General features: G+C 47.0%; 2 protein-coding genes across 2 annotated transcripts in view; both read right to left on the bottom strand.

The window, feature by feature from the left end:
- The window catches only part of LOC142487977 (uncharacterized), a 44,420-nt gene extending 44,001 nt beyond the window's left edge, over window positions 1-419 (bottom strand). Inside the window, exon 1 of the mRNA XM_075588222.1 lies at window positions 308-419. The gene's annotated coding sequence lies outside the window, so the exon portion shown is untranslated. The remainder of the gene's footprint in view (window positions 1-307) is intronic.
- On the bottom strand, window positions 26-25,061 carry LOC142487976 (uncharacterized). Its single transcript, XM_075588219.1, has 5 exons — window positions 24,582-25,061; window positions 18,617-18,743; window positions 14,635-14,748; window positions 4,826-5,911; window positions 26-1,133 (listed from the first exon to the last, which is right to left on the bottom strand). Exons 1-5 carry the CDS (start codon window positions 24,696-24,698, stop codon window positions 304-306), a joined length of 2,274 nt encoding a protein of 757 aa, XP_075444334.1. The 5' UTR covers window positions 24,699-25,061; the 3' UTR covers window positions 26-303.
- Window positions 25,062-27,827: the final 2,766 nt, after the last annotated feature.

The raw sequence follows: 27,827 nt of genomic DNA, 5'->3' as shown, positions 1-27,827 counted from the left end.
CTGCTTCACTCTGGCAGCCTCCCGCCGCCACATACCATCATCTCCCCCCGCCTGTCTCACTATGCCCCCTCAACCAAACAAAATCTTATGCCCCCCAGTTTGTACACCCCTACTCTGGTGTATAACCAGGTCCAATTTCCAAATGAAGCCCTTTTCGCACGCTGCACACTGATAAGGTCTCTCTCCTGTGTGGGTCCTCAAATGCTTCACTAAATGGGAATTCTGAGTGAAGTTTTTGCCGCAATGTGCACACTGGTGAGGCGTCGGTCCTGAGTGGGTTTGTTCGTGTGTCAGAGTTACTACTCACAGATTTTTCTGGGTCAGCACGCTGGAAGTTTCCATCTTCTTGTGTGTCTTCATATGGTTAATGAGGTTAGCATTCTTGATGAAGCTTCTACTGCACTCGGAGCATCTGTATGGCTTCTCAGTGCAGTGCATACTCTTGTGTCTGATTAAGGTGATGCTTTTTGCAAACCTTTTATTGCACGCGGAGCACTGGTATGGCTTCTCCACCGCGTGTGTCTGCAGGTGTTTCATCATATCAGACTTCCGGAGAAAGCTTTTCGCACACACAGAGCAGTGATGACATTTCTCGCCTGTGTGTGTCCTGCGGTGGTTAGTCAGTAATATCATCATATGGAAGCTTTTTGGACAGTCCAAGCACTTATACGGCCTCTCGCCTGTGTGCATCCTCTGGTGGATGATGAGAGCTGAAGATTTTGTGAAGTTTCTCTCACAGTCTGTGCATTGATACAGCCTCTCTCCAGTGTGGGTTCTCTGGTGGTTCTTCAAGTCTCTCCTAGTTAAAAAGGCCTTCTCACAGTGAGTACACTGATGACTTTGCACCTTATACATCTTTTGGTGTCTCATCACAGAAGCATAGCAACTAAAGCTTTTCTCACAGTGGCTGCACATATGTCGTTGTGCCCCTGAGATCTGTCTCTGCTCAGAACCAACCTCACGTTCCATGGCTCCTTCCACCTGCTCCATATTTTCAGTCTTCACTACCAGGGAGTTGCTGAAATCCGAGTTGCTGAAATCCGTCCCTTCTTCATTCTTCTCTGATGGAGTTAGATCTGGTTTGCAATCCTCTGCTGCATCTTCCACTTCTACTTTTATCTTCCGATACGCACCTGTCAAATTAAAGATAAAATCCTATCAGTTACGTATCACTGACTTTGGGGCTTCCCCTGCTGTCTGAGAATGAACATGCTGCGTTACATGATGACATAAGTTACCGTAGGTGTCTCAGGCACCAAAATTAAGCTGTAAGATTCTTAGGGTGGAAACCTGGACCTGAGAAACCTGATCTATAATTACCCTGTTAGTGCAAGCACCCAGTTGCACTAAGCAACATGTACTACATGTGCAATACAACTATTCTGGTTTGTTTTTTTAGCTCTATTTATTAACGTTTTTCATAGTGCATAACTATATATGGGCAATGTTATACATTTATATCACAGTGTGTCACATCATCATCAGAATACTCATTCACAACATCTGATATTTGACTAGATGAATCAACATCACCCCCACCCCCTGCTCTTCAAAGGAATGACCAGGTTGTTACTCCCTCTTCTTCATCTGGCAATATATCATATTTAATAGAGGAGAACCCCGTTAATAATAGTGGGAAAGAAGTTGGGAACAGATTTCTATAGAAGAATCGTCCAGAATATGGGCAATTGCAGGATCCTCATCATTGTCCACTAGAATAATGGAAAACAAATATAACCTTCTTTACAGTTGGTACTATACCCCTCCGATGCTTCATAGCAGTTACCCCAATGTATCGGGACTATGCTGGAGAAATTATGGAGGGTCAGCGAACAATTAAGCATATCTGCTGGGAGTCTTCGTTATCAAATTAGAACGAGATAATGAATTGCATACAAGGAATCGCTGGTGTTGTCGTACCCCAGGACCCGAGTATAATTCTCCTCAATAGAGACGGCATTGATGGGTATCGGTTAAAGAAATCCTTAGTTCTGCACTTACTGAACGCGGCTCTGTGATCAATCGCAGCTCTATGGAAACAAGCATGTGCATCAATGATTGATTTCTGTACTGGAAAAAAATAGGGTGTGGGAGGTCGTGAGCGTGTGACAGTATAATTAAACACGGTTGCACTGATTTTATTTAGTTATTTTAGGTCTAATGCTTTTTCGTTTTTCTTTGTTTGCTTGGTGCTTTTACATTGTGTATTCTTTATTAATATTATTTATCCCCGAATTCTCTTTTAAGCATGTAATAGAAAAGTGTTCTCAACATCCACTATGTGCTATAATGTTACATGGATGTTACCACTCTATGTAACTGAAGTATACCATGTTGATGAATGTAAAAGCGGAGAAATAAAGAATTTACACAAAATATGTGGGGGTTCATAGTCTAGGCGGGGGGGGAGGAAGCACAGTTCTTTTACCCACCGAGCCCCGCACTACTCAGCCACAAAACCACTCCATTAGTTGGTTACCAATTGTAGTATACTACTGATAGTGGTAGTAAAAAAAAAAAAAAACTATGTGTATATAAACAAAAAAATCATATGCACATGACAAGTCAGATATCTAATGCAGAGGGTGTAAAGTAATTATTTTAACACAACTTGTTAGTCAAATTCTTATTAATGATACTACTGCTAGTGGCATACAGTTAGTTATACTAGTAATGGTATAATCAGTGTGGTGGGGTAGTGTTTAGACACCGGACTGTGGTATTTATTAGTAGTAACGGTAACTCTAATAACTAGTAAACTGGTTTATACACAGAGGAAAGGTCTCCAATCTCTCACTAATTATCCTAGTAATAATATATAGAGAGAAAGGTGAATAATATATGTCACTCTCGCAGTGCCCCTGGGTGTGTGGTTGCTGGTGCTGCTGGTGGTGGCACTGGCTGGCACAGTGCCCCTGGGTGTGCGGTTGCTGGTGGTGGCACCGGCTGGCACTGTGTCCCTGGGTGTGCGGATGCTGCTGGTGGTGGCACCGGCTGGCACTGTGTCCCTGGGTGTGCGGTTGCTGGTGGTGGCACCGGCTGGCACAGTGCCCCTAAGTGTGTGGTTGCTGGTGCTGCTGGTGGTGGCACTGGCTGGCACAGTGCCCCTGGGTGTGCGTTTGCTGGTGGTGGCACCGGCTGGCACTGTGTCCCTGGGTGTGCGGATGCTGCTGGTGGTGGTACCGGCTGGCACTGTGTTCCGGGTGTGCGGTTGCTGGTGGTGGCACCGGCTGGCAGTGCCCCTGGGTGTGTGGTTGCTGGTGCTGCTGGTGGTGGCACTGGCTGGCACAGTGCCCCTGGGTGTGCGGTTGCTGGTGGTGGCACCGGCTGGCACTGTGTCCCTGGGTGTGCGGATACTGCTGGTGGTGGCACCGGCTGGCACTGTGTCCCTGGGTGTGCGGTTGCTGGTGGTGGCACCGGCTGGCACAGTGCCCCTGGGTGTGTGGTTGCTGGTGCTGCTGGTGGTGGCACTGGCTGGCACTGTGTCCCTGGGTGTGCGGTTGCTGGTGGTGGCACCGGCTGGCACAGTGCCCCTGGGTGTGTGGTTGCTGGAGCTGCTGGTGGTGGCACTGGCTGGCACTGTGTACCTGGGTGTGCGGTTGCTGGTGGTGGCACTGGCTGGCACTGTGTCCCTGGGTGTGTGGTTGCTGCTGGTGGTGGCACTGGCTGGTACTGTGTCCCTGGGTGTGCGGTTGCTGGTGGTGGCACTGGCTGGCACTGTGCCCCTGGGTGTGTGGTTGCTGGTGCTGGCACTGGCTGTTACTGTGTCCCTGGGTGTGCGGTTGCTGCTGGTGGTGGCACTGGCTGGCACTGTGTCCCTGGGTGTGTGGTTGCTGGTGGTGGCACTGGCTGGCACTGTGCCCCTGGGTGTGTGGTTGCTGGTGCTGCTGGTGGTGGCACTGGCTGGCACTGTGCCCCTGGGTGTGCGGTTGCTGGTGCTGCTGGTGGTGGCACTGGCTGGCACTGTGTCCCTGAGTGTGCGGTTGCTGGTGGCACTGTGTGGCACTCTGCTGGGTGATAAAACTAAATAATATATGTTTAACCCCCCCTTGAAACTGAACGTGTTGTTGTTATTAACATACTGCTATAATATAATAGACATGAGACAGTACAGTATAGTCCAGGCCAGGTCCCAGCCCAAGTGGACACTGGTCAGTCACTCAATGTGGTCAGACTCAGATCCGATGAATCTGCAGCTACCACCACAGGTCAGACTCCTTTATCTCAGAACAGACACCAGTCCAGCAGTGGCACCGCCCCCAGCCAAGCAGCCGCCCACCAACCACTCCACTAGTTAGTCCCAATTGTAGGATAAATATTACTACCAGTTAAAAATAAATAATATATCATACAACCTATGCATGTGACATACAACCTATGCATGTGACCCGTCAATAATCCAGCGCAGACAGTTTAAAGCAGTAATTAACACAACAAAACTTGTTATTCAAATTCTTAATTATACTACTAGTCGTATACAGTTTTCTAAACTAGTCTATTTATCTGGCTTTAACGGATTTGCTAACAAAGCTGGTCAATCAGGAGAAGGGTCATTCGATTAGTCCATTTAATGCACTGGTGGGTAAACAGGTGGCCCGCATTCTACCACAGGGACATCCCCTGCGGACCCCAACCTCCTCTCCCCGGTCCCTTCCACCTGCAACTTGAGCAAATGGGGGCAGAGCTACAAACAGGGGGTCAGAGTTGGGGGGACAATTACCAAGAGAGTTACAATCCAAACTCTGCCGCCATGTGTGCACTCTCTGATGCTTCATCAGGCATGCGTTCCGAACACATTGTTACGAGCATTTATAGGGACACTCACCTGTGTGTATCTTCTTATGAAAACTGAAAGTTGATCTCCAAGTAAAGCCTTCCCCACAGTCACCGCACTTATATGGCTTTTCCCCAGTGTGAGTCATCTGGTGCTTTCTCAAAGTAGACTTTAGTGCAAAACTTTTCTCACAATGGAAGCACTGGTAAGGACGCTCCCCTGTATGTGTCCTCTGGTGTGAAATGAAAGTTGATCTCCAAGTAAAGCCTTCCCCACAGTCACTGCACTTATATGGCTTTTCTCCAGTGTGAGTCATCTGGTGCTTGGTCAAAGTATACCTTTGTGTAAACCTTTTCTCACAATGGAAGCACTGGAAAGGACGCTCTCCTGTATGGATCCTCTGGTGTGTAACAAGGTCAGATTTCTGAATGAAGCCCTTTTTGCATACTGCACATTGATGAGGCCTCTCTCCTGTGTGGGTCCTCAAATGAATCATTAAATAATATTTCCGAGTGAAGAGTTTGCCGCAATGTGCGCACTTGTGGGGCTTCTTTCCTGAGTGAGTTTTTTGGTGTTCTATGAAAGAAGCCAACTGATTAAAGGCCTTTTTGCACTCTGCACAAGTATAGGGAGTTTCTGCAACTCGGATCATCTCCTTTTGTGAGCTGAGATGGTCAGAGCTACTATTCACAGATTTTTCTCGGTCAGGACACTGCAGGTTTTCAGCTTCTGTGTGTGTCCTCATATGTTTAATGCGGTCAGAATTCCGGAAGAAGCGTCTATTGCACTCTGAGCATCTGTATGGCCGGTCAATGCTGTGCATCCTCTTGTGTTTGATTAAGGCGGAGCTTTCTTTAAATCTTTTATCGCACGAGGGGCACTGATATGGCTTCTCCCCTGTGTGGGTTCGTAGGGGTTTCACCAGATCACAAATAAGAGGTTTTCCCCCCGAGATCTGTCTCTGCTCTGAACCAGTCTCGCGTTCCATGGCTGCTTCCACCCGCTCCATATTTTCAGTCTTCACTACCAGGGAGTTGCTGAAATCCGTCCCTTCTTCATTCTTCTCTGATGGAGTCACATCTGGTTTGCAATCCTCTGCTGCATCTTCCACTTCTACTTTTATCTCCCGATACTCACCTGTCAAATTAAAGATAAAATCTTGTTAGTTACGTATCACTGACTTTGGGGCTTCCCCGTCTGTCTGAGAATGAACATGCTGCGTTATATGATGACATAAGGTGACTTATGTGTCTCAGGTGCCAAAATTAAGCTGCAAGACTCTCAGGGTGGAAACCTGGACCTGAGAAGCCCGATGTATAATTACCCTGTTATAGTAGTGCAAAAACCCAGTTACACTTCTCTATCTCAATATCTGGTATAACGCACACACAGAGCCAACCTGTGCTTTAAAAAAAAAATGTATATGATCCTTTATTGTAGATTGACATATACATTGAAACAAGCCATCATACTGTTGCGGCCGGGCTGAATCTAATGCGCGGGCTGAATCTAGCGCGGGCGGCCGCGCAGCTGTCTTTGGCCGAAAACCGGCCGGTTTTCCCGCGCCTCGGGCGCTTTCAATAGTAAGCGCCATTAGCGCTTATCTATTGAAGCTGCCGCCGCACGGTAAACTCCGTTTTTAAACGGAGAACAGACCCGCGGCTAGCCCGCTATGCACCCGGCAAGCTTTAGACTCAGCCCGGCCGCATTAGTATAAAGAAGACATATGTTTACATCATATACATGGAAAGCCATACAATATTTTGACTCCAAGTCTTTAGACTAGCTGTCAGATCTGTGAGAACTATGCAAAGAAACATGTAAGAAGCCATTTCTCACAGATCGGACAACTAGTCTAGCTTCTTACATATTTCTTCACATTTTCTCTTTACAGAAGATTATAAAATGAATATTAGATCAAATTAAACCAACCCAGGGGTGCGCGTGATGTCACAGCACTTGCACGTCTGCTGTAGAACTCTGTGCATGCCGCTGCCTGTTTTTAACTAGAGCCTCCGATTGGCACCTCGTAGCGTGGCCAAAATGGAAGCAGAGCTCCGGGGGAACCACCCGACACGCCTCTCCGGAAAGATAGGAAGGCGAGCGCCTCGGATTTGTCCCATTTTGGGCATAATCAGCCCTGAGAGAAAAAACATGATGGCGGTGAGGAGGGTGGATGGGAGCGCTCATCACTGAGCCCTGAGAAGGAGCAGGGTGCAGAAGAAAGAGAGACAGCCATCACAAGGCAAGATTTAAAGGGGATGTTCCAGGACATGCAGTCCGTGTTTCAGTCGGCTTTGGATAAAGCAGTGCAGGAGTTTAAGTCCTCCCCCCCCCCCCCGTTTTTTGTCCTGTTCCCCCTTCTGTTTTCCACAACCATCAAGATTTTTGGAGCATAACTTTCACAATAGAGAGAGTGCCACGATACTGGATATGACTAGTCAAACGCCATTGAAGGTAGTATCTATGAATGTTAAGGGTCTGAACAGTAATGTTAAACGTAGATTGGCCCTAAAAGAATTTAGGAATCTGGAAACAGATATGTTTTTTTTTGCAAGAGATGCACTTTGACACTCAGGATCCCCTAAACACTTTTCAGCGAGATGTACACTATACACTATTCGTCCTCTACAAGCAAAAGAAGAGGGGTCGCGATTTGGTAAAGCATGGTATTCCGTTCCAGATATTGGAGATCAAGAGAGACCAAGAAGGGAGGTCTCTCATGGTCCACGGTCTACTGTCAGGCCTACATATCACTCTAGCCAATGTATATGCACCCAATGAGGGATAAATTGCATTTTTAAAGGAAACATTGGAATCTTTGGGAGACAGTCGAAAACAGCTAATAATTTTAGGAGGCGACTTTAATATGATCCCTGACCCAGATATGGATAAAGTCAAACTCTTCAATGACATAGTGTATCAAAGAAATTTAGATTGTTAAAGAGTTTGGTCTATTCGACGCCTGGCGCCACTCGCATAAAGGTCAGAGAGATTATTCATTTTACTCAATCCCACACGACTCCTACTCTAGAATTGATAATATATTTGCAACCCCAAATATTCTGGAAGTGTTGGTTCACTCAGATATAGGCTCTATTACGTGGTCGGATCACGCTCCTGTGGCGATCTTGTTTGACCCCCCATTTGCCAAGATTCAATCCTTCCACTGGAGAATGAATGGCTCACTACTAACTTACCTGGAAATTAGCACATAAATTGGAGACTCACTCAGATTAATAATGGGTCGATAGAATCGACAGCAATATTATGGGAGGCCCATAAGGCCACTATTTGAGGACAGCTTATCTCAATTGCATCCTATAGAAAGAGAATACAAATGAAAAAACAAAAATATCTAACAGAAAATTATTACATTTGGGTCAAGCGGAACCTTGATTCCCGACATCTTCTATTAATTTCAAAACTGTCCTCCTGTATGTCTGCATTACTGGGCAAACCCACCATACTGTATGTGCGCTACATCCCCTAGCTGTCCGCATCCCCTCCAGCATCTATCAGTAGCCTCCGGAAACATTTGCTTTAACCTTGATAGGATAAGGTGGGATTTTCTGGATAGAACGCTAGAGGCATTCGGAATCTCCGGGTTTTTTAATTTTTTTTACAGGGGGTACAGGCCCTCTCCTCTATTTGTTAACGACAGCCACTTGGAAGATTCCAGGGGGGAGAGGAATCTGATAACAATTAAGAATGGTACGAGACAGGGGTGCCCTTAACAATCGAGCCTCTCGCGGCTACTATAACAGCCTCCCCAAATATACAAGGGATCATAAAAAAAGATGAGTATTATAAAATGTCATTATTCGCAGATGATATTTTTTTTCTATAGTTAATCCATTGACATCCCTCCTGAATTTACAATAGTCAGAAGTTTGGGGAACTGTCTGGGTATAAAGTAAATATGGGAAAGTTGGAAGTTTTAAATTGGACACTAACCGAAAAAGGAGGCTGAGATCCTTAAATGGCATTTTGATTATAAATGGAAAAAGACCCACCTGAAATATTTGGGGAGATATATATATCACTACAGACTATAACTCATTACATAAATATAATTATCCGGACCTTTTTTCAAAGATAAAAAAAGATGTGCAAGTTTGGGATTCTCATTGTATTTCCTGGTTAGGGCGTATTACTGTGGTTAAGATGAATATTCTCCCTAGACTTTGGTATTATTTTCAGACATTACCAATATCTGTCCCATTTACAATTATAAAAGATATCCAAAATCGAATTATGCAATTTATTTGGAAGCATAAATAACAGAGAATAGCCAGATCAATTGTTTGCTGCTAAAGTATTTTAAAATACTATATAGCCTCTCATATGAAACAAATGGGGTACAGTAGGGCCCCACTTTTCGGCGTTCCGCTCATACGGCGGAACCGAGAAGGGGGCCACCATGTCTACGCATGCGCAGAACGGGGGCTGCTGAGGTCGCGCATGCGCAGAACAGTGATTGCCGAGGTTGCGCTTGCGCAGAACGTAGGTCACACATGCGCAGAACAGGGGGAATGCAGCCTAGGAGGTCTGGGAAATCTCTCCTCTAATTGGATATGAGGGCTTCCCAGATTCTCCGATCCCCTGAATTTGTGAGGGGTCTGGTTTTAAGTAACAGTCTATACATCCATGTTCAAAGGCATTAAGCTGTTCTCTGGTGATGGAAAATATATAGTGTTTAAATTGCATATATGCCAAGAAATTGCTTGCAGAAATATTTCATTCCATCTGTGCTTCCTGAAAGGAATGCCCAGAGCCCCTCTCTATACTATGGAATTTATGTAATTTATATAATCCCATAGATTCCCCTTCTCTAAAGATTATAGATTCATTGCCCAACTGGAAATCTGGATTTCCTACTAATGGCAAGTATTTAATCAATGCTTTGGGTTCTTTTAATAGGCCCAGGAGTTTTTTGCAGGCTCTCCTTGTGTCTGCGAACTATACAGCTCAACCCGTTATAGCGCGATCCGCTAAAATGCGGATCCGCTTATAACGCAGTCTGTGCCTGGCTCCCAATTTAGAACATCTCCAAGGTTTTTTTTTCTTCTATTCAATGCTTTATTGCTAACGGGCACACAGACAGACAGACAGACACCTCTGTGTAATGGTAGCTGGAGGTAGGGATGTGGTGAGTTGCCTTTGAGAGTGAAGAAGAGGTTGAATGGGGGCTGGGTGGGATAGAGCAAGATGGCGGGCGAAGGCAGTGTTGCGGTGACTTGGGTACAGTGAGTAGGAAGGGGAGGGTATGAGGGTTGCTGAGGAGACTGCTCCTGGCAATGAGTGACCTGGTCTCTGTGCAGATCTCCCCGGCCTGTCAGGCCTCCGAGTCCCCGGCCTTTCCTGCAACCTCTCCACAGGCTGTGCGCGGCCTGCACGTGCCAATGATTCCAGGCTCAGCCAGGTACTAACTCCACCTACCTCTTAATAATGCAGACACCCACAGCTGCCCCCTAATAACAGAGACACCCAGCTATCCCCTAATAACACAGACACCCCCAGTTACCCCTAATAACGCAGACACCCCCAGCAACCCCAATAACACAGCTATCCCCTAATAACAGTGACCCCCAGCTATCCCCTAACACAGCTGCTCCCCAATAACAAAGGCACCCCCAACTACCCACTGATAACACAGTTCCCCCCTTATAACACAGCCTGCCCCCTTATAACACAGCCTGCCCCCTTATAACACAGCCTGCCCCCTTATAACACAGCCTGCCCCCTTATAACACAGGCTGCCCCCCCATAACACTGCTGCCCCCCCATAACACTGCTGCCCCCCCCATAACACTGCTGCCCCCCCATAACACTGCTGCCCCCCCATAACACTGCTGCCCCCCCCATAACACTGCTGCCCCCCCATAACACTGCTGCCCCCCTCCACTGTGTGGTGGTGCTGCCGGGTCCCCTGATCACGGCGGCCATTTATTTTTTTCTATTCAATGCTTTATTGCTAACGGAGACAGAAACACACAGGGGCTTATGCAGAGAGGTACGGTAAGGACAATCTCGCCAGGTTTGTGGCAAAAATGTCCGCAGTCAAAGAGTTTGTGGCGAGAACTTGGCCGGAAAAGTCAAATCCGCCAGAATTAAGTAGTTTCCAAAATTATTAGCCAGACGGGTGGCAAGAAGCTTGATTTCACCATTTTAAAAACACGCACTATTCCAGTAGTAGATGCGCATGTATGCGCCAATCGGAGCTACTATATGGCGCGTTTATGTAACATTTTGCCCGCCAGCAAAAGTTGGCTTTATGCTGGCCAAAGACCTCTGAATGCCGAGTTTCACGCCAAGTGAAACTCGCCAAATTAACAATTTACTGCACACCGGGCTACCGGAGTACCCTGCATAGGACGAAATTAAATGGCAATCCTGTGGCGAATTTATTGCCGTTAAGCCTTTCTGGTACGTACCTCTCTGCATAAGCCCCACAAAGACAGACAGACAGACACACTGTGGTGGTAGGCGTAGCCGGCCTTCCTTAATAAAGGTGGAGCCCGGCTGGCTGCCCCTGAAACCATATGGTATGGGCTGAGAGTGTCAGCTCTTGGGTCTAATATTGTACCTTACTGTGTTGCCTGTAATTTTTGTTCTCCTTTTATACTGTCCCCCATAGGGTTATAAACTAGGAACTGTGTATGTGGGGTTAACTGTGTAAGCCCAGTGGGCTAGTTAATGCGCTATCTGTGTATTCCCTTTGCCTCGTGGGCCTGCAACTGCCTGTGTCAGCTTGTAAGTGGATTGCCTTGTATGGGTGGCCTCTTATGAGAAATAGCTGCAGGGCAGGGACGTCTGGAACATGAGGGGAAAGGGGGGGGATATTTTAACCTGTCTTGCCTGCCAGCAAGGTATTCTTAGCTGGTGTCTTAGAGAAGAGAAGGTTTTAGAATCCCACATGATAGGTGCAGATGGGGGAATGCAAGCTTGTGTCTAAATATTGGTTCTCTGTGTTTTAAAACTGCAATGCATTTGGTTTGTCCTGTGATTTAAACCCAGTTTGGTGACAAAAGGCAGTCTGAATTAGCATGTGAATTACATGTGGATTAGCATTTCCATGCCCCAGCTCAGATAGGGATTCAAAGCCCAAATCTCCTCAATTTATTTCCCGTATAAGGTTCCCCAAAGTATATTCTGTAAGGAAGTGCACTTTATATTGTGTTTTAATGTTTACTACTGTATAAGGTTCTATACAGAAAGCACAGGCATATGGAAGATGCTAGCTAGTTTGCATAGATTCCATAGTTCAGAGAGGGGGGAAAACCATTTGGTGAGCAGGATGTTCAGATTAGGATGTCTGTTGGTAGACACAGCGGAGCCAGGGAAAAAACAGCCCTGGATGTCAGAACTGATAAGCAAGGTTTCTATTGGCAAGTTTTGAATTTATCCCTCCTATCAGTGAATGCGTAATTTCAATCCCTGCTTTAATTGGCTATTACACCCCTCAATGATTTAGATAGGAATTCAGCCTATATAAGAGCGTGCAGTAAAAGCAGCTCGCTCTCTCTTTTTCCTGTTGGAGATCTGAAGACAAGCAGCTGCTGGCGGGCCTCTCAAAGGTGCTTCTGTGAAAGAGCTATTCACACATGGAAGCATGGGGAGGCCTAGCCAGCAGGCTGGATTTCGGTCCAGGAGCCCAGAACCAAGGTCCTATCAAGGTAAGCCTTTGCTGAACAGGCGCCTTGCAACTAGGAAAGGGTAGATTTCTTCCCCAGACCCCTGTAAGTGTGTATATTCTCTGTTTCTTGTATTTCTGTGTGTTTCCGAGGTCTTGTCCGAATAAACCGCAATTTATTTTACTGCCTGTTTTGCCTTGTGACTGATCCCTTAAATATAAATGTGCATCCCTGTTATAACGCGGTCGCATTATGTGGACCTAAAGCACCGCGTTATTATGGAGTTCAGCTGTATATTGGTTCTTGCTGCTACTGGTATGTTTTGATCTCGAATTTGTGTAAGGGTTGGTAAGGATATTGGAGCAGCAATATCTCTCTTATCACAGGGAGCGTCAAGACGTGTGTATGTGTTAGCCATTCTCTTGCTATTTTGAACAGACATATATAATTAAACTTTTTGAGGTCTGGGAGGGAACATCTTCCTATATCTTTATACAATTTCAATTTTGCCAGACTGATTCTATACTCCTAACCTCCCCAAATAATAAAGTTTGACATCTCTCTATTTAGTCGGTATGAGTCGCTTTTCCTTAGTAATAGTGGCAACATCAAAAATAAATAGTACATTCTTGGAATACCTGTCATTTTTAAGAGTCCTATTTGCCCAAACATGCTTAGCAGCAGTGCTTTCCATATACTGAGATTTTTGCAGAATTTGGCTATACCAGCACTAACATTTGTATCGTACAATTTTTTTATATTTGACGGGATCAAAATTCCCAGGTATTTTATACTGCTAGCTGCTATTATAAAAGAGATTTAATTCTTGCCATGATGGTATTTTGTTTAATACTATGTTCAGGGCTTCTGATTTTGTAATATTTATTTTGTAGCCCTAGAATGATCCAAAAATATCTAAAGTCTCCAGAATAACAGGAAAGGCGACTTTGGGTCTGTTAATAAACAATAAGGTGTTGTCCGAGTACATGGCAATTCTAATCTCTGTTTTCACTATGCTTAACCCTTCAAATTTTGGACGATTCCTCAAATAAAAAGCCAAGTGTTCCAGGGTGATGGCAAATAGTAGAGGAGATAGTGGGCAACCCTTTCTAGTCTATCTCTTTAAATCGAATATTTGTGAATGGAAGTTATCCGCAAAAATCCTAGCTCTTGGGTTAGTATAAATCCCCTTAATAGCATTGCCAAACTCGCCTACAATCCCACATTTCTGTAACGTAGTATATAAGTGATCCCACACTACCGTGTCAAAGGCCTTCTCAGCATCCAGACTGAGAAGGCATAGGGACATTGCAGTCATGGTATTTTGTACCTGTTGGATCGCAGCTAGCACTTTCCTAATATTTGGAGTAGGGTTTCTGCTCCATATGAACCCCATTTGGTCTGGGGATATTACAGATGGTAAACGGATCTATAATCTTTCAGCCAGGAACTTTGCATATAATTTACAATCAATATTTAGAAGCGAAATTGGTTTAAATGAGGCCACGTCATCTGGGCTCCTGCCCGCCTTGTGAATTACTTTGATATCTGCCTGCGTAAAGCTCCTATAGCATTCGCCACCATTTAATAAACAAACAGTTAAATAGCTTTGTTAAGGGGTCAACCACACTCTTGCCCAGTGTCTTATAGAATTCAGCTGCAAAACCGTCTGGCCCTGGAGCTTTTAAACATTTTAGGTTTTTTTAATTGTATTTTATTGGTTTCACAAATCATAGGGAGGGGGAAAGAGGGTGTAAATAAAACAGAAAAAGGGTGTGGGTGGGGGTTAAATCCATATAGCCTCCACACAGGGAGCGTACAGATAGAACTATGTATAACTATCTGTAAACTATATCTGTATAACTATCTGTAAACTATATCTGTATAACTATCTGTAAACTATATCGGTATAACTATCAAAATTAACAGCATTTCGGACTGTGTGGGTAACATTGAGAACTGCTGTCTTGATTTAGGCTTTGTTTTGCTCCATGTAAGTCACCCATTGATCCCAGACTGTCAAAAATCTATTGTATCTATCGTGAATTAAGCTGGAGAGTTTATCCACGGTCATTATATAGTTTCGCTTGTGCTTAACTGCTATATGGGGTGGGAAGGTTGTCATATTTCCAGTGCCTCGCGACCACTGCATTGGCTGCTGACAGCGATGTGATCTTGGACACTGGCAGCATAGGGGTTAAGCAGCACTGAAATACTACTCACCTGTGCTTAAAAAGCTTTCATCCTCCTCCTCTTCAGGATAACAGTCATTCCCAGACAGGGGCTCTTCTCCGCCTACAATCCTGGCTATGATTTCAGGCTTTATTATGAGATAACCTGTGAGGGGAGAGAGATGCACAGACTCATTGAGATGGGGGTGGGGGGGGTGAGAAGGAGGGGACAGTGACAGAGCACAGAAGAGCAGAGACACACAAATCCACACATCATACCATGGAAATGTTCAGTGTTCTAGCACATCCACAATAAGCCAAGATTACACTAGCATACAGTATTACATATTAATGTGGCCATTCAAGTGATATGGACATAAGAAGCAGCAATGCCAAGTACCGGTCAGAAGGACTAGCTTAGAGGTAAGAACGCTGCCCTCAAAGTGGGCAAACCTGGTTCCCATCCCAGTGACCGCTCCTTGTGCAAGTTACTTTATCTCATCAAAATGAGATTGTAAGCTCTTTGGCACCAGGGAATCATACATAATTCTATGACCGCGTTTTGTGCCCAGGACATGCATGAAAACGCCCAATGTATTTTTTCCTAGTAAAATATTTTAATAAATAAAAAGTACACTGTCATCCCAGTGAATCTGAAAACATACAGTATACCTATAATCTGGTATTACAGACCCATTTGGCACTAAAGGATTTCTTGCATATATATGGTTTTATTTAGGCAGTAGTCACACAGGCCAACAAAATATATGTGCAACACCCCTATCCCCCCCCTAAAGGAGATTTGCAGGCCTTATGGTGTTATGGTGCTCGCCTGTTGGTTCTCAGGAGGACCGAGTCTACACAATGTTGGAGGGAGTGGGACACAGAACAGTCTTTTCTGGATGGTGCAGCGCCTCCATTCTGCAGGGCTCGGCCAGGGGCAGGGATTCCTCCCCACAGGAACCTTCAGAATGATGTACTCACAGGCCAGGAACGGTACAACTGCATTTATTGGTGGACCAGCATATACTTCATATCCATCTCTTGCAAGAAAGGTGCATTTCCCTGAATCCCTAGTAATCCAAGTTCTTGCCACCTCGAAGCTTTCATGCCTTCCATAGGTCAGAGCTATGCTCGCAGGACCATTTTCTCTTGACTACACCCCCAGGAGCTTGAGGCTCATGGGCTAGTCTTAACCTCCTTACCCAGCAAGGAATACACACCAACTACTCCCAAAGGAGTAGGCTACACTTGGGAAGACACTAAATTTGAAAGGGAGCCATCTTTTATACCAGGGGTGTGTCCCCCTCCTAAGCCCCCAGTAACTGGGAATTACCATTGGAGTGAGACCATCCGCCCTGGCACATGCTCCAACAGTTTCCAGACTAGCACCTGGAACCCGCAACAAAATAATATCCCAGTATTGAGGCTCACATGCTGGCCCATGTGAGAGAAGTTTAACCCCTGCACTGCCTGCTCTTACCAGGATTTATAATACAACAGCCAGGAATATATAGCCAGGGGCGTATGACTACATACTTACCCTGTTGAAACTTCCAACCCATATGAAGTAGATACATTCGTACTGTATACCACCAACAAATTTACAATAACGAACAGAACCAAAACGCAAACAGTAAAATGCAAAACATAACCATGCATAACCAGGAACACTCATTACCAGGGCATTTCTGAAAAGAAGAACCCATAATACAATATAGAACAGGTTACTTCCTAAAGAAGAACCACATTAACACAGCAGCATAGATCCTTTTCTGCGACACAAACACTTAATAGTAATGAGCCGGATCAGGTTTTCTGACCAATTTATCATTGCAGTCAGGTACAGTTACTGAATAGCACCTTTTCTTCCCTTTTTCACTTATATATTCGACCCGATCTATGTAGCTATTGCGGCCTACATGCCATACCCGCATTATTAAATATCCTACCCTATCGTCAGTGTAGTGGGCCTGACTACTGCAACGGGAAGACATATAATCCAACACGGCATCCCTGACCCAGTCCTCCCTATGTTCCTCTACCTCCCTCGTGAGTGGTTCTGGAACGTAAGGAAAATCGTAGCCATGGGACTTCCTGAACTTTTGTATGATAATATGATCAGCGCGACTATTTGTAATGAGAATATGGCCGCAAGCCTGCCCTGGAAGTACCCAGAATAACGGCTCTTCAGGTGCATTGGCATACCTGGCTAGCTCCAAGTCTGAGGGAGAGTCTAGCCCTATCTCAAGATCCCGGCTGCGATTACGCATGATTTCGGACGTTTGTTCCGGTGTATACTGTCCTTCTTCCCACCACTGATCTATCATACTACCCTGTATCAGTACCAATTGGGTCCTAGTAATATGTGGGACATATCCCTGGAACATGGGATCCCACCATTTCATTACTTTTCCCGCAATAGATTTATGCATCACATCATCAATGGCAGTAGTACATTCAGGGTTCACGAGCACTATAGGTGATGGAGATCTGGGTACTAAAGGCCTACAGACCCCACCTACTATAGGCGATACAGACCGGGAAACATTGCTAGACACCGTTATAACAGCATCAGCAGCCATATAATTACGGGAACAGCCTGGCATTACATTATCCCGGTTTCTTGTGGAAACTGCTATTTCAGTCTTTGGAGCACATAAAGTTTCTTGGCTCTCCACCTTAGCGGTGGGTCCATGAAAATAGCTCAGTTTCCCAAGTAAATTTCTGCGTCCTCGGCCAATCATTACAAGCATCTTGCCATATCGTCTTTGTTGAGCACGTCTTGTCCGGGAGCCAGAGCCTCCGCAACTGCGTCCGCAGCCGCGATCTTTCGGGCCCTCTCAAGCTCCTGACACTGCAGCAAGAACGGATCCACCTAAGTGTCGCTTACAGCCAGGGAAGTATCGATCTCTTGATCCACCCTGGTGGATGAATCACTCTCGGTATCCGCTGGCAGCAATGGAAGGATCTTTGTAGCAGGATCGGGGGAAGTACCGGCCGGTACCTCTGTAGCAGTTGCTTCCGCTTCGTCCTTCCGTCCGGGAGAAGGCACCGCTGTCTCCCCGCGAGGACCCTCCGCAGCCGCAGATTCCTCACGATTGGTAGTGGTCATCAGGGTTGTCGAAGAAGCTCGTCGGAACTGCCTCTAATCACGGACAACCACCTTGAGAAAGCTGGGCCGCATTCTGGCATGAAAGTCGAAAACAGACTCACCACCCTCAAGTTCGGCCAGTGTTGCATCAGGTAAAGTGGTTAACAGGCTGCAATACGAGGCCACGCTCACAGGCGGGGAGGAAGATAGAGTCTCTGCGATGTTGTAGGGAGTGGGACACAGGACAGTCTTTTTTGGATGGTGCAGTGCCTCCAGCCTGCAGGGCTCGGCCAGGGGCAGGGATTCCTCCCCACAGGAACCTTCAGAATAATGTTCTCACAGGCCAGGAACGGTACAACTGCATTTATTGGTGGACCAGCATATACTTCATATCCATCTCTTGCAAGAGAGGTGCATTTCCCTGAATCCCTAGTAATCCAAGTATTTGACACCTCCCAGCTTGCATGCCTTCCATTGGTCAGAGCCGTGTTGGCACATGCCTCCAAAATAACATCCCAGTATTGAGGCTCACATGCTGGCCCATGTGACAGGATTTTAACCCCAGCACTGCCTGTACTTACCAGGACTTATAATACTGGGGCCAGGAATATATAGCCTGGGGGGTATGGCAACTTATGTAAACAATCAATATAAAGATTCGCCCACAATGAAAATAACAATTTTTACAGATCCTCCGAATTTATTCTTATCATCTACTTATCTGTTGAACTAATGATGGCCCCATAATTACTTTACAAAGAGCAAAAGAAGAAATAATCAATATACATTAAATATTTCATTATTAACAAACCGTAATCATAAAATAAAATAAAAAAAACACCTTGGAAAAGTTTTGCAAGTAGCAACTCCGCGACTATACACTCAGCCTTAGAAATACACGGTCATTACTGAGGGGAAGGGTTAGGAGAGGGGCCTTTACCTAATGAAACCAAACACTCATAGTTGTCCAGCATGACGCTCTTGTACAGCTCCTTCTGAGAGACGCTGAGACTCTTCCACTCACTCTGCGAGAAATAGACAGCTACGTCATCAAACGTCGGAGAGACCTGGGAGCGGAAAGAGAGGGATGAATGGAGAACAGGAAAGCCCAGTGCTAAAAGCATAATAACGGTCTACAGATAAAGGACCATGTGGTCCACCCCGTCTGCCTACCCAATGGTCTGGTCCACGTCTTCACATTCCCTTTCTCCCCCGTGCATCAGATAATAAGCGGTGTTAAGAAGGGGTTCCTTTCCCCAATGTTTAATGTGTTCTGTTTGTATAACTTGTTCACCTTATCGTTGATGGTTGGGATATCAAGGACCATGAGATCTGCACTCATACCTCATACTCTGCACTCATACCCCTTTCTCTGGTTTGTGTGTTTGGAGTGGTGCTCAAAAAGTGCTGGGACTGTATTTAAAGGAAGGGAGCATAAACTGGGTAATTCACAAATGAATGATTAGTAGTACTGAGCCTTAGAAGGGCATAATGTACCCTGAAGGTTGGGGTGGGTTGCCCAAAGACAGCCCCCCCCTTCCTCATTGGGTTAGCCCCAGGTATTGTACTCACTGTAGTTTTCTTCTTCCTTCCCCAGTCTCCCTTCCAGAGCGTGCAGCTGTAGTAGAATATGTATCCAAAGCCAGGGTGTGCAGCGCACAGCAGTAATGAAAAGAGCAGGTCTTGCAAAAAATGAGTCCTTTTTTCAATAAAGGACTCATTTTTTGCAAGACCTGCTCTTTTCATTACTGCTGTGCGCTGCACACCCTACCGTTTCTCTGGTTGAGTACCCATTGTACGTGGGTGCGAGTATGCAGTCATACTCTGCACTGTTGTATATTAGAGTATTTGAACTCATTTTGAGCCATTTTTAATAAGCGGTCTTCAGCCATAACAAACCGTCCGGCGCTGGAAGGTCCCTTGCAGCCTATTCAAGTCAATGGTCTGCATGGTGTTGCCCAGCACTGGAAGCCGTCTCATGCAGAAGACTCCTTAGTAAATATGGGCCTATATCCTTTGCTTATGTAATCTTCCCTAGCAGGATTGCCAATACTTTCTACTGTTATTCTTACCTTTCGTTTCGGAAGCACTCCAGCGATATATGCTTGCGTTTGTTGGGGACACAAATACTGTCTCAAACTACAGTAGAGGCCAATATCTCCCAATACTATCCAAAGTCATGGAAAGATGTGTTCACTACCAATTAAGCAATTACTATATTAAGACAAACTTCCCTAGACAATCACAATCTGGCTTTAACCCTAAACACTCCATGGTAACTACCCTACTAAAAGTTTGCAAAGTGGTCCAGTGTGGAACGGAACTGGGACAGCTTACAGGTGCAATATGCCTAGATTTTGCAAAGGCTTTTGATTATGTTGATCATGCTATTTTGCTAAACAAACTCCAGTGCTCTGGAATAGGGAAGCATGCTTTAAACGGGTAGATAATGTGTCTTTTGGGTTCTAGCTCCATTCCCTTGGACATCACCTGCAGTGTCCAGCAAGGCTTTGTCTTGGGACCCCTAATCGTCTCAGTGTTCATCAATGATCTTCCTACAGCTTGTAAGGAGCTTCAATACACATGTATGCGGATGACACAATCCTATATGCACACAGCAATAGCATCTCCGACCTTGAACACATACTTCAATCTGATCATTTGAGACTCAAACTGGAATTTCCAAAACAAACTGCTTTTAAACACTGACAAGACTGTAACAATGATATTTGGGACAAGCTAAACTTCTGAAGCTACCAATAACAGAGCTTCAGATCAGAAACAACTCTATTACCATCCTAGCCCCTGTCACTAGTTTAAAATATCTGGGCATATGGTTTGACTCCCATTTAACATTTGGGTTGCACATTGATACCCGGACATCCAAAACTTATACCAAACTAGGTGTATTTTATAGGAACAGATCATCCCTAAGCCCGCTGGTCCGAAAGCGCATCGCACAGCAGATGCTAATAATTATAGACTAGGGGGACATAGTATCTGGCACAGCACCCCAAACTCACCTTGGCAAACTAGACACCCTCTACAATTCAATATGCCGCTTTGTCCTCCAATGTAACTACAACACACATCACTGCGAAATGCTCAAAGAACTAGATTGGCCATCACTTGAGTCTAGGTGCAAAGTTCACCTTTCCTATCTTGCCTTCAAAAACTCTCGGCAACCTACCCATCTATCTGAACAAGCTCCTCACCCCTACCACATGCAGCACTAATCATCCGAGTTCTGACTCCAAAAGACTGTTCATGGTCCCAAGGCTCAACAAAGTATCCTGCCTCTAATCCTCTTACCGTGCACCTCACACCTGGAACAATCTACCTCAGTCGCTAAAAGCCGCCACCAGTCCAAGTTCTTTCAAAACTAAAGCTGTCTCACATTTTAATCTGGTCTGTAACTCTTAATATACGCCTATAACATATTATCATTAACTGTTCATGCAATGTCTTTATACTGAATGTATAACCCTGTTCACTTAATGTAACTGTGTATTTGTAACCATGTATCTGTCATCAGAACTCTGTGCCCAGGTCATAATTGAAAACGAAAATTAACTCTCAATGTATTACTTCCTGGTAACACATTTTATAAATAAATTAATTATGTGACGCAGAAGGACAGAGAGAGAGAGACATTATGTGACGCAGAAGGACAGAGAGAGAGAGACATTATGTGACGCAGAAGGACAGGGAGAGAGAGACATTATGTGACGCAGAAGGACAGAGAGAGAGAGAGAGAGAGAGAGACATTATGTGACGCAGAAGGACAGAGAGAGAGAGAGAGACATTATTTTATTAAAAATGTGTTACCAGGAAGTAATACAGTGAGAGTTACCTCTCGTTTTCAAGTATATCCTGTGCATAGTTATGGTGACAAATAATACATGGTTACAAATACATAGTTACATAAGTGAACAGGGTATACATTATATATGTAACACACTCTCCCCCCCCCCCCCAACCCAATCGCAGAAAGGGACCCTGTGGGGAGATCTACATGTATTACCAGGTGTGGTGCATTACCCATCGGACTCCTGACGAAGCTGCCACGCCAGCGAAACGCGTTGAGTGAACCTGCAGCAGTTCAGAAGTGTGCCAGACTAGCCCCAGAACCCGTGAGGATCCATTCTGCGTTCGCCGACGAAACCGGAAGTGACGCGACGGGCCGAACCGGAAGTGACGCGACGCGACCTCGGGAGGGGGGTGGATGGAGTACACCTATGCTGCGCATCAATTGTTATGTGTCTAAGCACATGTTGATCATGTAAGTGCAATACTTATTGCCTTTTCAATATATCCATAGTGAACATACAGTGTTGCACTAGAATTGTCTTTATTTCCATTTCCATTGAGGGTTCGTCCTGCTATCATCTGGGAGTGTGTACAAGCAAGACCCCCCTGCACATTGCTGAATCTACCCACTGCATCTATTGCCAAATACAGGCTGTAATACCACTGGGATAATGTGAGTTCCCATTCATGATTCCTGCTCAGATTGCTGTATTCATTTAGACATATTGCACTATTTTGATATTCTTTCCCTTACATGTTTATGGTGATACCTGCGCTCCCCACAAGTTTCTCCACACCATTCTAAATAGGAGAAAACTGGATCTTCTCCTAAGAGGGTTGAGCAGCAAAGTTTGCCATTTTTCTTAATATTTGAGCACTCTAGTAAATTATCACAATATTTGAGATTCATATATATATATTTTCACCTTCACAAGTAGCGCCTCACAATTTTTGTTTATTAGTGGTGCATTACCCGTCAGGCTCACAGGAAGCCTGAACCTCCGCCAGTGGGACCCTGGAGTGTATCCTGGAACGTACTTACAGCGCCTCCACCTGTGCAGGATTCTAGAGTGTAGAATAATCCCTGACACAGGACCCACATACAGTAACCACATACACCTGGTTATGGTTAAACAGTTTACTATATGTAGACAGAATAATAACAATATAACAGTGTCACTCTATAACACTAATAGGTACAACTACCCCTTCGCCTCGCAGGGCCTTAACCCCACACCTTATTTCCCCAACACCGTGTACCCAGGAGTCTCAAGAGTCCCCACCCACCCCAGTGTGAGACAGCGCTGCCCACTAGGTGAGTTGTACTGGATGGTGCACGTGTTGGGATGATGGTACCTGCCGGGTGTGTCCACAACCAGGCGTGCAGATGCTTTGCCTGGAATCCCTTGATCTAGAAGTATGATCCCACTCTGTGATCCACCTCTGTGATGGATGGCTTCCGCATGGAGGGATCCACCTTTACAATGTCTCTGCCTCTGATACTATAGAGGATGATCCACAGTCAACAACAGTGCCCAGGATATTTACTCTTCCTGGCTGTGGCCCTCATTTATACGGGTGCTACAGGACCCTGTCCCTATCCTAAGGGGAGTCCCTGCAGCAACCCCAAGCTGAGGGTGAGTTGGTGTCTAGCTGGGGCATCTGGCCTTGTACAGGGGCCACCTGCTCCCTGTACATACAACCTACCCTCTCTGCATCCCAGCTCCAACTGACTATCCTTCCCCAGCGTGCCAAATGTATCTCTCCCCCTGCAGGAGATCTGCCCACTTGATTGGCTCCCTGGTGTCAGGTGGTTAGCCGCCCCAGTGGCTGCTGAGTCTTGTAGAACCCTTTGGCTATTAGCGCCGCGTGCGCTAGCTCTCCTGCGCGAACTTGTAATGGCCGCCGCTACTTTCCTGACCCTCAACTGTTCAGTCTCTACATGTAATGCATAAACGTGTCTGCGCATGCGCGATGCCCTGTACATGCGTGATCTCTCGCGCCAACCCCAACATGGCCGCCGTAACTGCCCTGCGCGAGCCTTTGCACATGCACAAATACAATAAACATGGCGGCGCCCTGTCACAGATGCCGCGGGGAGCCCCCGGCAACACGATCGCCCCCGCAGCTCCCCGACACACCGCGGGGGTCCCCGATGCGGAGGTAAGGGGGACCAGGGGGAACCCTGCTACATATACAAGACATTGCATGAAATAATATGTTGTAGGCCTATAAGAACAGTTACAGACCAGATTAAAATGTGAGGCAGCGTTAGTTTTGAAAGAACTTAGACTGGTGGCGACTGAGAGAGTCTCCGGTAGACTGTTCCAGTTTTGGGGTGCACGGTGAGAGAGGAGCGGCCGGATACTTTGTTGAACCTTGGGACCATGAACAGTCTCTTGGAGCCTCGTCCAGGGTGGAAACAGGACAGGCGGGCGATTCCTGGTAAGGCCGGGCGACTCCTGGTCAGCTAGGTGCGCGCGCGTCTGGGGGCGCGGCCACGGCGTCACAGAGCTGGTTCGCCCACGTGACACGCTTGCGTGCAGCAAAATCAATTTGGTTGCTCGGCAAGCAGCTGAGCGCAGACCACGTGCATTGTTGCAACGTGTCCAGCGTGAGCTTGTCCTGCGTGAGCGTGCCCGCCCGCTCAGCGCCACCCTGGACGAGGCCTAAGTGACGCAGAAGGACAGAGAGAGAGAGACACTATGTGACACAGAAGAAACGAGAGACATCCTGTGACACAAGAGGAATGAGATATCATGTGACACAAGAGGAATGAGATATCATGTGACACAAAAGGAACGAGATATCATGTGACACAGAAGGAACGAGAGACATCATGTGACACAGAAGGAACGAGAGAGACATTATGTGACACTGAAGGAAAGAGAGCGATTGTGTGACAGACAGAGACAGAGACATTATGTGTCACACAAGAACAAGCGTGGGTGAAGGCTGCCGCCCCTCCCCCTAAACCCCCTGCAACTGCAGCACCTCTACCCTGAGCTGTGACCCTGCAGGAATAGAATAGGGGGCTTCATACTGAGACACCCTGCTGGGTAGTAATAATAATAATAATACAAAGACTTCTGTACCTGAGCAGGAGATCCAGCAGCCATTTCCCTGTGTCCCTCCCTGGGTATAACAGGATGCAGGCCCCCTGTGCTCAGCAGTGCAGGCAGTGAGGGTGCCAGCCTCCCCCTCTCTTCCATTGCAGTGGATCACTTTGGAGATCTCATTGACACTTGGAGGATCTGAGAGTGAGGCAGCAGCCTGATCCCTCAGGAGGAGGAAGGGGGGAGCTCCCAGAGCAGACAAAGGAAGTCTGGCTGCACAGGGAGCAGGCACAGGCTGCAGCACATTGCACAGCTCCTTCAGCACCCAGCTACACTGCTAAACTGGCTACAGTGTAAAGCCTCATTTACATTGCACAGCTGGGAAATGTAGTCCATAACAGCACCGCTCTGCCTGCAACATTAATGCATTACTGCAGCACAAAGACTACATTTCCCAGAATGCCCGGTACCAGCCAGACCCCTGAGGAGTGAGATAACAGAATCATGACTATGTGTATAGCACTCCCCATTTCACACCTCACGAGCCCCCTCTCTCCCCCCCTCTTCCCATGTATTTCTCTCCTTTCAGTCTCACCCCCTCTCACTCTCCCACCTCGCATGTATTTCTCTCCCCTGCATCTCACTCTTACTCCCTCTTTTCCTCACTCTTACTCCCTCTTTTCCACACTCTTACTCCCTCTTTTCTTCACTCACCCCCTCTCTCCATCAATTACCCCATGCTCACTCATTCCCTCCCCCTCACACAATTCCCCCCCCCTCACACAATTCCCCCCAAAAGATATATACCAAAAAACCTCCCACCCCAATGCGAAAATCTTACCACCTCCAAATACATGCAAACCCCCCCCAAATGCTTACAAAAAACCCACCAACCCAATACATATATTAAAAAAAAGCAATACATATAATCCCCCCATACATACACATACCAAACACACCATATAAAAAAAACCCTCCCCAATACATATTAAATATACCCCAACCCATATAAAAATACCCCCAAGCCCCCAGTACATATAAAAAATACCCCAACCCATATAATAATACCCCCAAGCCCCCAATAAATATAAAAAATTTCCCAATCCCCCAATACATATAAAAAATACCCCCAAGCTCCTAATACATATAAAAACACCCCCAAGCCTCCAATACATATAAAAAATACCCCCAAGCCCCCCCCCCCAATACATATAAAAAGACCCCCACTCCCCCAATACATATGTAACCCTCTTTCCATTTTACCAAGATGGGTCTACTAGTGCTGCATATACCTGTATGGCTCACAGAGATCTGAGCCTCCGCCACTGGGAGCCTGGGGCAATGAATATATTAATTGGCAGCGCCTCCACCTGCCCAGGATCCCAATACTATGAGATAACCCCAGCCAGGAAACAGTAACAACAGCTCTTAGATTAACTTGATAACCTTTACACAGGTGTCACACAGAATGCACATGAATAATAATCAGCACGTTAACAATAACCCTTTCCCTCCGTATAAGCGTTGACTCACCACCGTGTATTCCCACACCGTGTCCAATGTACCGACCCAGTCCCTTGGTCACTTAACCCTTGAGTGTCCCCAAATAACCACCCTAAGGTGTGACCAGCGCCTGTAAGGTACCAGTATGTTGGTGCACTTATGAAATACCTGCCAGGCGCTCCAGCACCCGGACACGCTGACTACTTTAAAAAGGATCCGCCGATCCACTGGGTCCTCAGCAAGATCCTGAACTCCACAGAAGAGGTTGGCCGGATGGCAGTCCAATAGTCTGGTCCCAGACTAGGGTTATCAGGATACTCAGCACAGCAGCTGTGTCCCTGACTATCACTGAGTACTAAAGGAAATGTCCCTAACTGAGGGCCTTCCCTACAGCAACCACAAGCTGGTGATGACTCAGGGCCTTATCTGGGGCGTAGGGGTATACTGCACTAATGCAAGAGGGTCACTGACCCCTGCACACGCACCTCCCCTCTCTAGCTCCCAGGATCAACTGCCTCTGCTTCTCCAGCGCGCAAAATGTATCCACTCTGCTGCCGAGATCCCTGTCCTCCTATTGGCCCTGCTTGGCCACGTGTGCGCTGGCCCCTGTGCCTGCTGGGGGCTGTAGTCCCCGCTGGCTCTGTCCCTATCTGCCGCCGCATGCGCCTATCCGACTGCGCATGCGCCTGCAGTTATGGTCGCCGCAAGTGCTCCTGCGCATGCGCAACCTCCTAAGATTGCGGCGCCTTCTCTCGAGTCCACCCCAATACATATAAAAAGACCCCAACTCCCCCAATACATATAGAAAAAAACCACTCCCCCAATACATATAAAAAGACCACCACCCCCCCCCCCAATATATATATATATATATAAAAAGACCCCCACTCCCGCCAATACATATAAAAAGACCCTCACTCCTCCAATACATATAAAAAAGTAGACATACCTTGGAGGTGGTCGGGACCGGTGGCTACGGGGTCCGGCTGCCGTTGGGGGGTCTGAGGAGCCGTCTGGCTGGGGAGGGCACTGGGGTGACGGATCCTAGTAGGGCCTGGGACTGAAGGGTGGGGAAGGATGCCGGACGGTAGGATGGGGATGGGGGAGTCGAGAGCATGCCGGTAGGGGTCTGAAGACGGTGGAGGGGCCAGAGGATGGTGGGGGTGAAGGGGGGCTGAGGAGCGTGTCTGGGGAGAGCGTAGATGAAGGCTCACACGGGCCCCTCCTGCAGGGGGAGCTGAGGCCGAGGGGATGCCGGTAGGGGCCTGGGCACGGTGGAGGGGCCTGGCGATAGTGGGGGGAGGGGGACTGAGGAGCATGACTGGGGAGAGCGCGGGTAAAGGCACGAACGCCCAGAGTTGAGGCCGAGGGGATGCCGGTAGGGGCCTGGGGACGTTGGGGGGAGGGGTTGCTGAGGAGCTTCGCTGGGGAGAGCGTGGGTGAAGACCCACCCGGGCTCCTACTGCAGGGGGAGATGAGGCTGAGGGGATGCTAGAAGGGGCCTGGGGATGGTGGGGAGGGGCCTGAGGATGGTGGGAGAGGCTGAGGAGCATGGCTAGGGAGAACACATGTTAAGGCCCGCCCGGGCCCTTACAGCAGGGGAAGCCAAGGGGATGACAGTGGGGGGGGGGGCCTTGGGACGGTGGGAGGGGCTGAGGAGCGTGGCTGTGGACTCGGGGAGAGTGTGGGTTAAGGCCCGGCCACCCGGGCCCCTAGTGCAGGGGGGAGCAAAAATGACGGCCATTTTTTTCAGACACTTTTTTTGACACGGGCCCGGCAGCG

This window comes from Ascaphus truei, chromosome 2 (genome assembly GCF_040206685.1).
Source record: "Ascaphus truei isolate aAscTru1 chromosome 2, aAscTru1.hap1, whole genome shotgun sequence".
Lineage (NCBI taxonomy): Eukaryota > Metazoa > Chordata > Amphibia > Anura > Ascaphidae > Ascaphus > Ascaphus truei.
Note: the sequence above shows the minus strand (reverse complement) of the source record. Positions and strands in the feature narration are given on the sequence as shown.

Bases quoted from the DNA above. Each gene is read 5' to 3' on its own strand.
- LOC142487976 (XM_075588219.1), bottom strand. From the start codon at position 24,698: ATGGAAGAGAGGGGGAGGCTGGCACCCTCACTGCCTGCACTGCTGAGC. The intron at 5,912-14,634 runs GTGAGTAGTATT...TTAATTTGACAG, and splicing joins TGAAAGCTTTTTAAGCACAG to GTGAGTATCGGGAGATAAAA. The intron at 1,134-4,825 runs GTGAGTGTCCCT...TTAATTTGACAG, and splicing joins TCATAAGAAGATACACACAG to GTGCGTATCGGAAGATAAAA.